Here is a 16,640-nt window from a genome sequence, read left to right as displayed (position 1 = left end):
GAAAATTGGCCTGGGCAGGAAGGGAGGAAAGTGCCCTGTATTGAAGTGGTTAAGGGGTCATGTGAAGTCACATGAGTAATATGCCTAAACATTTGCCATGTTAAATTAAATCATTATCAGTTGAAAACAGCATTTTTACTATACATGTTATATTTTTCATTTCTTAAACGCTTGCCTACTGCACACTTTTACCCCTTTCCTGCCCAAGCCAATTTTAAGCTTTCAAAGCTGTCACACGTTTATTGACAATTCCGCAGTCATTCAGCATTGTACCCATACAAAATGTTATCATTTTTTTCACGCAAATAGAGCTTTCTTTTGGTGGTATTTATTCGCCCCTGGGTTTTTGTTTTTTGCTAAACAAAGGGAAAAATACAAAACATGTTGGAAAAAAAAAAGTTTTTCTTAGATTCTGTAATGCATTTTTGCCAACAGGTAATTTCTCCTTCACTGATGTGCATTGATGAGGCTGCACTGATAGGCAGCACTGATGGGCTGCAATGATGAGGCGGCACTGATGAGGCTGCACTAAAATGCGGCACTGATGGGTACTGATAGGCAGCACTGATGGGCACTGATTATCAGTGCAGATGTCCCTTTCACCCTAGCTGGTTACCCGCTCTGTCCTCTCATTGGGGTGTGACAGTGTGAAAAAAGGAATGCCGATAACTGGCAAGCATCTTTACATCGTAAACAGCTGTGATTTGACACAACTGATCACGTGATAAAGAGCTGTTGTGATTGGCTCTTTACTCTGCTCTGTGATCAGCTGTGTTCGAAGAACACAGCAATCACACAGCACGCCACAGTTCGGGGCACGGTTCTGGGAGGATGTCAATAGTCACCCTCCCAGAACTGGATAACCCTGCTGTAGCCATCATTTGACTATAGCGCTGTCGGCAAGTGGTTAATACACTGAAATTACACTATTTTCCTGTTCAGTAGTTTCTATGTGTCAGCATTCCACCTTTGTCCTAATTAAAAGGCCAAATGATAGTGTGACGCTTTATTAATAATTTACAGCATTAGCCAGAGACCAAATGAATATTATTATGTTATCTAAGGATATGCTATGTGGTTTTGGGGTTATTATGCTCATATGGTAGATGTGTTAATCAATGATTTGTGCTAGTCCAGACTTTATTTTAGTGCATGACAGCCCACCTTTATTTAAAAAAGTCCATAAACCTAGGTTCCCATACAGGGGTTCTTCAAAATTTAAAACATGAACTGAAGAAAATGCTAGTCCACCTGGCTATGCTTCCACAGCACCACTGCTATAAATACTGGTCCCTCAGGCCACTGGCTGTTCAAGCTTGCACAGCCGTGTAGGTTGCAGCACTTTGCTGCACAGGTACACACTCTAACCTCATGATAGGAGCCCACCTGACTCCTGGGATAAGACTCCTGTCTCCTGGCTGGGGCACACATGACCCCCTGTCTGAGACCTCCTGTCTCCAATATGGGAGCCCTGAGCTATCCATAATCCTGGTATATAATGACCCTGTGCATCTGTGTACTCACAGGCTGCAAGCTTCCAGCAAAACCCAGACACAGGATTAAAGGTTCCATCGCACCCAAGACACTTTAGAACCTTCAAGCTCCATACCCCAATCTAGGATTACAAAACCTGGCGGTCAGATTATGTCAGTATTTTTGAATGTCAAAGCGGTACATTGTTTTACATGGAAATCTGTTGTATTATATTGTAGGCCTGTAATTCTTAGGAAGAAAGAGAGCAGGGTCTGAGACTGCTTTATAGGGGACCCACCTCCATCCCTATTCGTACATAAAAAGAAAAGAAAAACGCCCATGGGACTTTAAATGAGGTGGGTACCGTAGGCCATAAATGCTGCATTTTATTTTGTCATACAATACACAGTAGACAGGATCAATCAGCAAAAATACAAAAAAGCATACATATAGGACCATAACAGTATAAATTGCATATTGGTACATAAACTTCTTGAGGCTCAATGCATTTTGTGAGGTTCGACTCATTTCTTCAAGAGCAGATGCGTATTTGGTCTATAAATCTAATACAACATAGTATCAAAATACAATGCAGTAATCGTAAAATTAATTTAAAATGGACCTAAAGGCAGACATAGGCGTGCGCAGCCTATTGCATTAGGGTGTGCACCCCAAAGCTCAAACACACATGCGAGTGTGTATATATATATATATATATAGAGCAGTGATGGCGAACCTTGGCATGAGACGGTCAGAGACTGCAGACATGATACAGGAGATGATCAGAGACTGCAGACATGATACAGTAGATGGTCAGAGACTGCAGACATGATACAATAGATGGTCAGAGACTGCAGACGTGATACAATAGACGGTCAGAGACTGCAGACATGATACAGGAGATGGTCAGAGACTGCAGATGTGATACAATAGATGGTCAGAGACTGCAGACATGATACAGGAGATGGTCAGAGACTGCAGACATGATACAGTAGATGGTCAGAGACTGCAGATGTGATACAATAGATGGTCAGAGACTGCAGACGTGATACAATAGATGGTCAGAGACTGCAGACGTGATACAATAGATGGTCAGAGACTGCAGACATGATACAGGAGATGGTCAGAGACTGCAGACATGATACAGAAGATGCTCAGTGACTGAGGACATGATAGAAGATAGAAGAGCACTAGGGGGGCCGGAGAGCACAGGGGAAGCAGAGAGCACTGGAGGAGGTGAAGGGCACGGTGGGCGGGAGGGACAGGAGAGAATTAAGAGGGGGTTTGCAAAGCATTGTAGGGGGTTGGAAGGTGCAGGGGGTGGAGAGCACTGGGGGGGGCGAGCAGGGAAAACCAGGGGGGTGGAGAGCACTGGGGGGGACAGGGAGCACTTGAGGGGCGGGCAGGGAAAACCAGGGGGGTGGAGAGCACTGGGGGGGACAGGGAGCACTTGGGGGCGGGCAGGGAAAACCAGGGGGGTGGAGAGCTTTGGGGGGGGGACAGGGAGCATAGGGGGGAGGGAGATAAAAAGCACTGTCTGGAGCTGAAGAGCATGGGGGGGCTAAAGAACAGGGGGTCTAGTGCACTGGGGGGGGGTTAAGAGCACTGAGGGGGGGATAAGAACACTGGAGGGGGGGTTAAGAGAGCACTGGGGGGCCAGCAAAGGAAGTTGTATAGGAGGGGGATGGGGCAGCTGCATATAGAGGAATTGATCTTTCACCATTCTTCCTGCAGGAGGGAGAGGATGACAATCAGTTATTCAGCAGCTGCAGGAAGGATAGGGAAGGATGAATTCCTCTATATGCAGCTTCCCCATCCTCCTCCTATCCAACACAGAGCACACACACTTGGGCAATGGGCACTCATCTTCTTCCCGTCGAGGCTCCGCCCCCTCCTTCCCACCGAGGCTCTGCCCCTTTCTTCCCGCCGCGGCTCCGCCCCCTTCATCCCGCCGCATCTCCGCCCCCCTGCTTGCAGCACGGATTGAAGGAGCTGCCACTGCAGCTGCCTTCACACTGCCATACAGGATCTCTCAGAGGACACTGGCTAATACCCCCCAGTGCGCCCCCCTATTGGTACCCCACTGTGTGTGTGTGACACAGTCACTGTCATGTAGCTGCTTGCAGGGAGAAAGACCAGCTGTCAAAACTTAGCGGTGATGTCGGGGGTGGGCGGGATCAAGCAGCTGTCAAACACCAGCCAATGATTGGGCTGCTTAAGAAAGGGGCGGAGCCACATAAATGAAGCAGCCGCCCAGACCCCATCCCATTGGCTTGTGTTTGATAGCTGTTCGGTCCTGCCCATCCCCGACATCACCGCTGAGTTTTGACAGCTTGTCTTTCTCCCTGCAAGCAGTAACATTACCTGACAGTGTCACACACATGGCAAGCCTCACTGTCTGCTGGAGCCAACAGCACAGCCGCCTCTCCACCGAGTATCTCACTACCCTCAGTGCCAAAGATGGAGATCTCGGGAGGCAGCCGGCCCTACACTAACAGACACAGGGTGATTAGGGTGTGCCCAGGCACACCCGGCACACCCCGTGCGCACGCCTATGAAGACAGATAAGTACTCACATCGGCTGAGCCGGGATGAGAGACCCGTGCAACCCCCAGGTAGCGGCCACAAACGCCTGATCCAGGAGTTGAAGGAGTGGAAAAAACAGACCGCCTCCAATGGGGGACATGTGGGAGATAAGTGTCGTGTATCAAATGTGGGAAGATATCCCTTGTGCTTCATAGCTGTTTGCTGTAATAATTATATATGTATATGCGTATATAAGAATATGTAAAAATAATGAAGTAAGGTCATCTACTATATATAATAATGGAGTAAAAGGGGTATCTGTGTAATAGACATATAGTAAAGCACAAGCAGGAGTAAAGAGCAAGAGATGAAAAGATAAACGGGTGGAGACCAGAGAAGTGGAGGAAAAATAAACAGTGATACCGATAAAGAGTGTGGCAAAAAAGAGTAAAAAAGGAGTGAGAAATATATAGGGGTATAAAAGTGTGAAATCCATAGGGAATAAACAAATGTACCAGAGTGAGTGGAAGTCTGCCAAGGCATGCAAATGTGAAGCCAGTAGTGTGGGAGAGATCTCCTCAGTGACTGAGTGAATCTGCAATTCTTGGTGCAAAAACCTCCCCTATGTACCCCCAAGGAGGCATGGTGAGCGCCATGCCTAACGCCATGTGGAGCGCTGATGAGAGACATTAACAGACGCCTATGGGCGAGTGTCGTCTCAGGGGAAGAAACGGCACCAAAGCTCCGGTTTCCCCAAGCCTGCAATGGGTGGAACAAGTGTGGCCGAAGCAATGACGTCACAGGTGTGACCGTCAAGCGTCGGGCACGGTGCATGGCGTCGATGTGAAGGTGGCCCAGCCCGTCCACATAGTGCCGTTTCTTACCGCAGTCAATAGAGCACCAAGTTTGCACATCACTGAGCTCAGTCTCAGAATGGTCGCTGTCTTCACTTTTCAGTGTCTGATGACAAATTTACCCATGAATCACTATCGCACAATTCTTCAAGTAATTCCAGTTCACTATCGCTGTTTTCTAGCTGGTCTAAAACCGCTTTTGACCTAAAGGAAGGCAGAAAGAACAATAAAAGTGCAGGCATTGCACTAGACAAAGCACTCGGGATAAAACTGAGGTGAAATGGTTTCACACAATAATGTAATCCTAACAGATTACAATGTATTACAATGAGTATGTGTCATGTTTTTTTTATTTTTTTTAATTTCCCGCCGGGTTCCTCCCCCTGCGTTGCGGCGCTCGCAAGACGGATTCCGGCATCGGCCGGAGGATACAGCGGGAGGACATCAGGGGATTGTAGGAACATGGTAAGTTTCACTACATAGTGGTCCAGAGTGTGGCTCTGGGTTACCGCTTTTGGTACTGAAAATTAACCCCGAGTCACACTCGCGATTACCGCAGGGAGGTTAAGGTTCTACTCAACCATGTGCAGTTGTCATACATTTACTGTATATACCTGTCAATTATTGGAAAAATTATGTATAATAACAAAATGAAAACTGGGTGTAAGCAACTACGTCATGTTTGTGCTCTGTTTTATTTATCTAGTTTTAATGATAATCAATCAGTATGCTAGGTTTCAGGGGTTATAAGAAGGAGAAAACAGTAAATTATTGCTGTGAAAAAAATGTCAAACTTGAAAAAGATGCAATCAGCAGTACCCTAAAGTCCCACAGGGGCACTGCAAGTGAGGTCAGAAGAACATGTTGGTAATATAAGGAAATGTTCCTGTGACCATAGCCTGTCCAAAACTATGCTGCACACCATGAAAAGGACCCAACCAGTATAACATTAGTCAGAATAGATAGGTATATACCTGGATGAAGGGGTATATACACTATATTACCAAAAGTATTGGAACACCTGCCTTTACCCGCACATAAACTTTAATGGCATCCTAGGCTTAGGTTGCCATTAAAGTTTACACCGATCGGCCATAACATTATGACCATCCGCCTAATATTGAGTATGGCCTCCTTTTGCTAAAACAGCCCTTACCCATTGAGACCAAAGTAACATCCACATGAATGATAGGACCCAAGGTTTCCCAGCAGAATATTGCCCAAAGCATCACACTGCCTCTGCTGACTTGCCTTCTTATACTGCATCCTGGTGCCATCTCTTCCCCAGGTAAATGATACATATGCACCCGGCCATCCACATGATGTAAAAGAAAATGTGATCCATCAGACCAGGCCACGTTCTTCCATTGCTCCATAGTCCAGTTCTGATGTTTATGTGACCATTGTAGAAGCTTTTGGCTGTTACCATGGGCTTCACAGCCCCATACATCACAAACTGCGGTGCCCATTGTTTTCTGCTTTCATCACATCAGCTTATGGACAACATGTTCTGTTGCTGCATAATATATTCCACCAATTTTCAGATGCCATTGTAATGAGATATTCCCTTTACATGTCAGTGGTCATAATGGTTTGGCTGATCGGTGTATGTGCGTGTAAAGGCAGGTGTACCAATACTTTTGGTAACATAGTGTAACTATCCATTAGTATATACCCCTCCATTGTAAACAATACATTTTTCGTCTCAAAACAAAATGGATTTAGTCCATAAGGGCTCAATATAAATGGGGAAAGATTTTAGAAATATCCGTGACATATGTGGCCATCATCCATAATTCTATAGTTAGGAAAAAGAGAAAAAAATCAGACTGTGCAGGCCAAATAAAGGCATGTTCATCATTCAATAAAATCCATATTTTATTTGTATCAAAAAATTGTAAAAACAATACAAATAATACAAAATGAACAGGTAATATAAAAACAATCCCTGAAAGGGAGAGAAGTATATGATGACTACTTTGATGGGCACTATATTATGGGGGTCTTCAGTGCCAACGCGTTTCACTAATCGTTTCCTCAGGGCTAAAAGACCCTATAGTGCTCATCTATAGATAAAAACAACATAATTTGCACACAAGTGTTGATACATACAGTATCTCACAAAAGTGTGTACACCCCTCACATTTTTGTAAATATTTTATTATATCTTTATGTGACAACACTGAAGAAATGACACTTTGCTACAATGAAAAGTAGTGAGTGTACAGCTTGTATAACAGAGCGTAAATTTGCTGTCCCCTCAAAATATATCAACACACAGCCAATAATGTCTAAACCGCTGGCAACAAAAGTGAGTACATCCCTATGTGAACCTGTCCATATTGGGCCCAATTAGCCATTTTCCCTCCCAGTGTCATGTGACTCCTTAGTGTTACAAGGTCTCAGGGAAGAATGGGGAGCAGGTGTGTTAAATTTGGTGTTATCGCTCTTACTGTCTCATAGTGGTCACTGGAAGTTCAACATGGCACCTCATGGCAAAGAACTCCTCTGAGGATCTGAAAAAAGAACTGTTGCTCTACATAAAGATGGCCTAGGCTATAAGACGATTGCCAAGACCCTGAAACTGAGCTGCAGCACGGTGGCCAAGACCATACAGCGGTTTAACAGGACAGGTTCCACTCAGAACAGGCCTCGCCATGGTCGACCAAAGGAGTTGAGTGCACATTCTCTACGTCAAATCCAGAGGTTGTCTTTGGGAAATAGACGTATGAGTGCTGCCAGCTTTGCTGCAGAGATTGAAGGGGTGGAGGGTCAGCCTGTGAGTGCTCAGAACATACGCCACACACTGCATTAAATTTGTCTGCATAGCTGTCCAAGAAAGAAGCTCTGCACAAGAAAGCCTTGCTGAAGACAAGCAGACTAGGATATGGATTACTGGAATCATGAACTGTGGTTGGATGAGACCAAGATAAACGTATTTGGTTCAGATTGTGTCAAGCGTGTGTGGCGGCAACCAGGTGAGGAGTACAAAGACAAGTGTGTCTTGCCTACAGTCAAGCATGAGTGCTGCCGGCACTGGGGAGCTACAGTTCATTGAGGGAACCATGAATGCCAAAATGTACTGTGACATACTGAAGCAGAGCATGATCCCCTCCCTTCAGAGACTTGGTCACAGGGCAGTATTCCAACATGATAATGACCCCAAACACACCTCCAAGATGACCACTGCCTTGCTAAAGAAGCTGAGGGTAAAGGTGATGGACTGGCCAAGCATGTCTCCAGACCTAAACCCTGTTGAGCATCTGTAGAGCATCAAACAGAAGGTGGAGGAGCGCAAGGTCTCTAACATCCAGCAACTCCGTGATGTCGTCATGGAGGAGTGGAAGAGTACTCCAGTGGCAGCCTGTGAAGCTCTGGTGAACTCCATGCCCAAGAGGGTTAAGGCAGTGCTGGAAAATAATGGTGGCCACACAAACTAATGACACTTTGGGTCCAATTTTTACATTTTCACTTAGGGGTGTACTCACTTTTTTTGCCATCAGTTTAGACTTTAACCACTTGCCGACTGCCTAACGCCGATCTACGTCGGCAGTCAGCCCCTCACAGGCAAAGTGACGTAGGGCTACGTCACTAGCTTGTGAGGGTCTAGGGAGCGAGCGCGCGCCCCCGGAGGCGCGCTCCCGCTCCCGCGTGGTCACGGACCCCCCCGCGCGTGTGACCAGCGGACCCGATGTCCGCCGGTCACTCGGCGATCGGCGGGGGAGAGGGAGAATGTCAGGCAGCTTGTGTAAACAAGCTGCCTGTCATTCTCCTCGCTGTAAAGACACTGATAAAACGGATCTAGTATGTAGATCCGTTGATCAGTGTCCTTACAGCTCAAGCCACAGCCAATCACAGTAGAAAGTACGCCCCTAGGGATACACACAGCCCCTCCCTTCCAAATAAAGTTAACCCCTTCACAACCAGTGTATTTTTACAGTAACAGTGCATATGTATAGCACTGATTACTGTAGAAATGTCACTGGTAACCCCAAAAGTGTCACAAATGTCAGTCAAGGGTCCGATCTGTCCGCCCCAATGTCGCAGTACCGCAAAAAAAATCGCAGATCGCCGCCATTACGCGTTAAAAAAAAAAACAACAAAAATGACAAAAATCTTTCCCTTTGTTAGTAAACGCGATAACTTTTGCGCAAACCAATCAAAATACGCTTTTTGCGATTTTTTTTACCAAACATAGGTAGCATAAAACAAATTGGCCGAAAATTTTAAAAAATTTTGATTTTTACTTTTTTTTTTGGGGGGAATTTCATATAAAAAAATGTGAAAAATATTGTTATTTTTGCAAAATTGACGCTCTTTTTTTGTTTATAGCGCGTGATCAAAAAATCGCACAGGTGATCAAATACCACCAAAAGAAAGCTCTGTTTGTGGGAAAAAAAGGACGTCAAATTCGTTTAGGTACAGCGTCGCACGACCGCGCAATTGTCCGTTAAATTCACACAGTGCCGAATCGCAAAATACCCCCTGGTCAGGAAGGGGGTAAAATCTTCCGGGGCTTAAGTGGTTAATGGCTGTGTGTTAAGTTATTTTGAGGGGACAGCAAATTTACACTGTTATACAAGCTGTACACTCACTACTTTACATTTGTAGCAAAGTGTAATGTCTTCAGTGTTGTCACATAAAAAGATAGAATATTTACAAAAATGTGAGGGATGTACTCACTTTTGTGAGATACTGTATATTACATACATTGCATATTCAAATATTGTGTACCAGTGCTGAAAGACAAATGAAAACGAACCTCCGGTGGTACACATACAAGGAATGCTCCCTGTGTGGGTGCGAGGACCATATTATAGGACAACCATCCCATGAAAGTTAATAAAATAATTGTCAAGTCATTCAAGGTGCTCAGTAATTCATAGGCCCTCCCAAATATAAACTTACTGATATTAGTCTTTTGATGTTCTACTATGCTGATTCACAGAACATATAACAAGGTACTGTATACGTGAGAGGGTCTCGATACTCAAAGAAAGAAAGCTCCCTGAAAAGTTAGATTTTATATTAGATATTAAAGGAATGTTGTTTCATATACTATATATTTTTTATCTATCAAATGCATATCAAAGAGGAACAATGTCCCTTTATGGGCAAGATAATCGCCCCCTGGAGTGGGGGGTGGGGGGTTAAGCAGATACACCACTATATACGTCCCCTTTGTGTCAATCACAATAAGTAGAGCAAACAGATCCAAATATCCTTTGTGGAAAGAACTATAGTATAAAGAGAAATAGATAGAGCCACGCTATGACATCTATGCATCAGTATTTCTCACATACCTTGTGTCATATGTCCTGCCATATGGTTGTCCATATTGGTCTGGCAAATAATCCAGACCATTATATAGTCCCCTCTGCCCTGTGATTGGCATCCATAAGGGATGCCATCGCCAGAGGTAAAGGATCCACCCCTAGCAGGTCGCTGCCGTGCGCCGACGTCAAAGCCTCCCCATATAAATAGGGATATCAATTGTTTTATTAAAAATAGCTACTTCTACTTTATTGCCATATCTATTTTCATTTTATTTATTTTTTTGTATATTATTTTTGTGTCAGTATATACATTTGTTGTCATTTTATTTATTTATTTAGTTCGTTTTTTGCTAACTTTTGTAAATACTTTTATTTTATCTTTTTGTGTGTTTTCAAAGCTCAATAGTATTTCACTATTATAAGTGGTATTCATTAACCGCTTGCCGACTGCTCACAGTATATTTACTGCGGCAGTCAGCCCCTCACAGGCAGAGTGACGTAGGTCTACGTCGCTCGCCTGTGAGGCTCTGGGGAGCGAGCGCGCGCCCGCGGAGGCGCGCTCCCGCTCCCGCGCGGTCACGGATCCCCCCGCGCGTGTGACCAGCGGACCCGATGTCCGCCGGTCATTCGGCGATCGGCGGGGGAGAGGGAGAATGTCAGGAAGCTTGTGTAAACAAGCCACCTGTCATTCTCCTCGGTGTAAAGACAATGATCACACGGATCTACTATGTAGATCCGTTGATCAGTGTCCTTACAGCTCAAGCCACAGCCAATCACAGTAGAAAGCACGCCCCTAGGGACACACACAGCCCCTCCCTCCCAAATAAAGTTAACCCCTTCACTACCAGTGTATTTTTACAGTAACAGTGCATATATATAGCACTGATTAATGTAGAAATGTCACTGGTAACCCCAAAAGTGTCAAAAATATCAGTCAAGGGTCCGATCTGTCTGCCCCAATGTCGCAGTACCGCAAAAAAAATCGCAGATCGCCGCCATTACACGTTAAAAAAAAAACCAACAAAAATGACAAAAATCTTTCCCTTTGTTAGTAAACGCGATAACTTTTGCGCAAACCAATCAAAATACGCTTTTTGCGATTTTTTATACCAAACATAGGTAGCATAAAACAAATTGGCTGAAAATTTAAAAAAATTTTGATTTTTACATTTTTTTTGGGGAATTTCATATAAAAAAATGTGAAAATATTGTTATTTTTGCAAAATGTACGCTCTTTTTTTGTTTATAGCGCAAAAAGTAAAAATCGCACGGGTGATCAAATACCACCAAAAGAAAGCTCTGTTTGTGGGAAAAAAAGGACGTCAAATTCGTTTAGGTACAGCGTCGCACGACCGCGCAATCGTCCGTTAAAGTCACGCAGTGCCGAATCGCAAAATACCCCCTGGTCGTTTAGCAGGAAAATCCTCCGGGGCTTAAGTGGTTAAGGCTAGGATCACACTTGTGCAGGTGCAGGACAGCATGTAAACTACCCGCAGTCAAACTTTGCTGCTCCTTTGCAAATGGGCAGCACTGCCATTCATTATTAACATTCATCGGAAACCGCAGCGAATTTTCAGTTGCAGGAAATCACATGGTGCTTTGATTTCCCTCCGGCTGCGGTTTAAAAAAGGTGCAGGAACATTTTTCATGAATAAAAGGTAGGCACAACAGCCATTTCAAATTAATGGGCTGCCTTGCCCATGCAAAAGTGGCTTGCAGAGCTTAATTCATGTGAACCTAGCCTAATTTTTTATTGTTATAAATTAGGATTGAGTTTTATTGTATTACCTGTGTACAACCACTATATGGTGCTGTCCACTGCTATTTATTGATGCCTGTATATATACATTTTGTATTTACATTTTAAATGGCTGAATTGATGATTTAGTTTTTTTTTTTGGCCAGTCTTTATTGGTTCATCTGCCCTTTATGGGTTTACCATTTGGAAGCCGTCTTTCAGTTTTATTGTATTGAGGAATCCGCCTGTGTATTACTGTGTAGTCCTCTGGTGGTGCTAGGAATTGTCTTAAATAGTCTGTGTAGAATAGAATAGTTCATATTCCCATCGCAAACGTTCCTGGATATAGGCACACCTGTTATGGGTGCTGCAGTGATCACCAGCTGGACACTGGATACATTACAGATAAGTATACATGTTTGCCAGCACACCATGGATCTTGCATAGCAGTCCAAAAAACGTTTTATTGCAAAAGGATCACATCACATTAGGATAAGTGCAACGTTTTGGAGCCAGGCAGGACTCCTTCGTCAGGCATGTGATGACGAACGTGTGACGAACATGTGATCCATGGTGTGCTGGCAAGCATGTATACTTAAATAGTCTGTGTTCTGTATCACTGCTATTTCCATGCCCTTTGAAGATGTCTGTGAGGACAAAACGCGCAGGGCAGAGCTATAGCAGGGACGTCATCACGCCCACTGGTTTTTGTTACATTTGTAAATGTACCTTTCTCCTTTATTACTTTAAAGAGTTTTAAGATACTACACTAATTATTTCTATTCTCTTGCCTTCCTGTGTATATTTATGACATTTATTATATCTGGAGTACTTGCTCTTACTGATATAATTCCTGTAATCAGAATACCTGTGCTCAAAGGGCTTTTTCCACTACTACCAGCCTGTTGATGTGGGGAGAATAAAATGCAAGCTGACCTTGATCAACTTGAGGTCTAACCCTCTAGTCAGACTGGAAAAAGAAAAATATCTTTTTCTCTGTCGGGACATTTTTTCACTTATTTCACAAAGGGTGGATGTATATATATATATATTTATTTTTGTATAGTCCACTAACTTTATTTTTACACTATTTCACGAATAATGTTGAATGTATACGTTTGTAAAATGATGTGACAATACATTAAAGCACATTGTGTTATGATTTTTATTTTATTTTTTGGCAAGACCAATTTTTTGTCATATAAGTTTTCATTTGATTTTGATTTAAAGATACAGTGCCACACATTTTTTGTTCACTCCAAATTGTTATGAAGTAAAGCTGTATGGATTGCGGGTTTTACACAGACTGTCATAAACAGCATTTGTCCAGCCTTTTGTGCCATACTGCTATGCTTGAACTAGAGAGACTGCAGTGAGGAAGATACATTGTTTTATAATTGATTTTTAGGTTGAATGATCCAAACTATGGCCAGATCCCTTCATTGGACTATCTAAGGGTCCAATCATTCCAAGCAATATATACTGTACTGTATTTCAGTGCTTTTCTGTTTTGTTTATTCTGGATGACCTTTAAAACCTTACTGCTTGGGGTATTAATGCTGGTTCCTTGACCATAGCCATCATGATTTATTAATTATTCACATCCTTTTGTTTGTTTATCTTTTCTCACTGTCACACAATCCTATTTTCATTGTTCAGTGATACATCTCACAAAATCTGTTCTTTGTCACCATTATTTTTTTCCCCTTCAATACTTTTGTTATGCAGATCTTTCCATTGAAACGCTGTTCATTACCACTGATTTCTCTAAGATACTTTATTTTTTAGAATGTCACTAAATATCTGCTTCTCTTTTAATCACACCTTGGGTCTCTTTCCTCTACTCTTCTGTCAGTATTGCAGGTTAGACATCAGCGGAGACACTAGTCTTGGAACCTGATAGTCAATGTGAAAGGTTGTAAATTTTTCATGATTGTAATGTGACATTCTCTTGCTAGTTTTGCACAGAGTCTCAGAATCTACAGACTACATGATTTCAGGCCTGACATGCTTAAGTGCTTATGGAGATTAGTTAGGACATGTATTTGTCTTTTTAAAATCAGTATTTCTAAAACTGTTAATTAAAAAAAGCAGAGAACGTATATAAATTACAGTGCAGCTATATGCTTGCTGTATGTGTGCATACTAGTAATTGTAAATAAGTAAATGGATTGGAGATAACTTTTCCATTGTTAAATGTTCTGCTGTGTTTTTCCTCATCATATTGTGTAAGGTGCAGATCACGTGAACATTGAATTTATATTTAGAGTATTTGAATGCTAATTTCGAATTTCTGTGGCCAAAAACATTATTTAAAGAGATGGCGGTCTATTGAGATGTCCAGCAGCAACTGAAGTTTTTATTCACTATTACAATATTTTATTCAGCCTGTCTACATAACAGTCACTGCATGAATCACAGATGCCCTTCTTCTCTACAGAAAATCCAGCAGCTCTCTGAGGGATCAATGTTTGGACACGGACTGAAGCATCTATTTCATAGTCGGCGGCGTTCAAGAGAGCGGGATCATCAGGCTTCCTCAGAACCCCAAGTTGCTTGCTCAACCCCAGGTCCTCAAACTCCGCATGCACCCCAAGCTGCCCCTTTATCATCATCTGACCATGACTCTGCAGATGAAAAAGAGCGATCTCCAGAAATGCACCGAGTGTCTTATGCTGTCTCTTTGCATGATCTGCCTGCACGTCCAACTGCCTTCAACCGTGTTTTACAACAAATTCGCTCACGTCCTTCTGTAAAGAGAGGATCTGGACAGCACGGGAGTGGCCGGCGGAGCAAGAGTGGGCCTGGAGAAACTGCTCATCATCACCATCACTCACAGTTGCGTGGTGGGAGTCCTCACCTTCCCCGCCGTCCTCCACCATTGGATGGTGGTTTAGCTGCAGTATTACACCATCACCAAGGCAGACCACGTTCTTCCTCCACCACTGATGCTGCACTGTTAGCTGGAGGTGATACAGCTGGTGCTGGCGGTTTTGCACATGAGGACCAGGACAGAGCAATAGAAAAGGTATGAAATACAATAAATTAAATGCTATAACCAATGCATGATGTGTAATACATGTACAAATTGGACATAATTCAGTTGGTTTGAAACTTTTGGCTCAAGACAAATCTTTAAAAGTGCTTTCCACAAAATGAGCAGTGGAAAAGCAAATTTAGACTGGGAACCTGGGTATAATTTGAGTAAATCAATTAAGCAGACCCCATATTATATAGCTGTTGATACATTTTATTGATTTAAATGGAATGCATATTGGTTTTGCACATCTTTTCTTTAAATATAAAATAATTATTTATAATAATGTGAAATAATTCTTCATAGTTCACATACATTTTGTGAGCTAGCACATTTGCATTAGACCCCTTTTTAAAAACAGAGTCTGTTGTTTACAGATCTCAGTAGGTGAAGCTGAAATTTACATAAAAATTTGCATCTTTCCTCTCTTATTGAATAAATCAGTCCAAAGTCCCTGAGGCTCCCTGAAGGCAGGCAGCCTCTTCTGTGCTGTTTCTTTAGCTAAAGTGCCCTATATCCTAAAGATGCCAGAGATTCCTCTGTCAGGTGTGTATATATATATATATATATATATATATATATATATATATATATATATATATATATATATATATATATATATTTATTTAATTTTTTATTATTATTTTTTTTTCATTGGCCAGGATCTCTTGTTTTACTAGTTGCAATTGCTAGACCAAAATTCTAAAAACGAAAAAATATGCTAAACTCCAGATAATTAGGTTAGGTTTAATTACTAAATGAAATGATCATAATAAGATATGGGCACACTCACACTGAGTAATATATGCAGCATTTTCTTGGTGGTCCCAAAATTCCCATCTTACGTCCAGACCAGACTGACCCTCCAGTCGTGGCCGGTGGAAGGGGTTAGATGTTAGAGTGTACAGTGTTCCAGAGGAGGGAGTGTGTTTCTCACTGACAGTGGAGTGCTACTTAGGCACAATTAACAATTCAAAATTTTCCCTACAGTGAAAGAAATCTTTATTTTTTTAGTTCAGATCACTAAAAAATGTGTATCTAGCCCAATATATTTTTTTTAGTTTGGGGGGAATAAATAAATCCCTTGTTGGGATTTCAATCCAGGGCTCATCCTCTCCTCACTTACTGTCCCCATCACAGTGTTTTCACAAAAAATATACAAGGGAAAATCTCTTAACAGAAAAACAGACATAAATTAAAAAGATTTTCTTAGTAGAGTACGGGAAGGCTATAGCCACTGTTAGCTATTAATTTATGGTGTATATTTTCTCTCACTTTTTTGTCTGGCAAAGCATTGTCATTTGGGCATTTTTTTTTACAGTTTTTCAGATAGACTAAACAAGTTTCCAAACCACACTTTGCAATTGGTTACAAAGTACATTGTGTATTATGGGGACACACAATATGAAAAAGAAATAAAGGTGGGGGGCAGGTATTAGAAAATAGGAAGGGTATTGGCACAGTATAGTTCAGTATTTTGACTATGAGGTATCTAAAGCTCCAGTCAGTCTCGTTTTTATAAGATTTCAGAGACTATTTAGACCAGTATAGTCATTATGCTTAACAGCAGTTATGTGCTCCAGGAGGGTTCACTTGTCAGTAAAGGGAAAGTAGAATCAAATAAGGCAAAAGAGTCCACTGTAGATCGATGAGGTACATGGTAACATGACATGAGAGTTTCTAATGCATACCAGGTTGATTATTTAAAGGGCTGGGCAATGGCAATGATGCCTTGG

At 42.4% G+C, this 16,640-nt stretch overlaps 1 protein-coding gene across 2 annotated transcripts in view; it reads left to right on the top strand.

Moving 5' to 3' along the window:
* The window catches only part of TMCC2 (transmembrane and coiled-coil domain family 2), a 248,176-nt gene that overhangs the window by 22,070 nt on the left and 209,466 nt on the right, over positions 1–16,640 (top strand). Inside the window, exon 2 of one of the 2 annotated variants that reach the window (XM_082245569.1) lies at positions 14,308–14,895. The exons of the other annotated variant lie outside the window; for it this stretch is intronic. Coding sequence (XP_082101695.1) covers positions 14,308–14,895 — 588 coding nt within the window. The remainder of the gene's footprint in view (positions 1–14,307; positions 14,896–16,640) is intronic. 2 annotated transcript variants of the gene reach the window in all.

Source organism: Pelophylax lessonae, assembly GCF_965119305.1.
Source record: "Pelophylax lessonae genome assembly, chromosome: 2".
NCBI classification, from domain to species: domain Eukaryota; kingdom Metazoa; phylum Chordata; class Amphibia; order Anura; family Ranidae; genus Pelophylax; species Pelophylax lessonae.
This window is presented reverse-complemented; position numbering and strand designations above follow the sequence as displayed.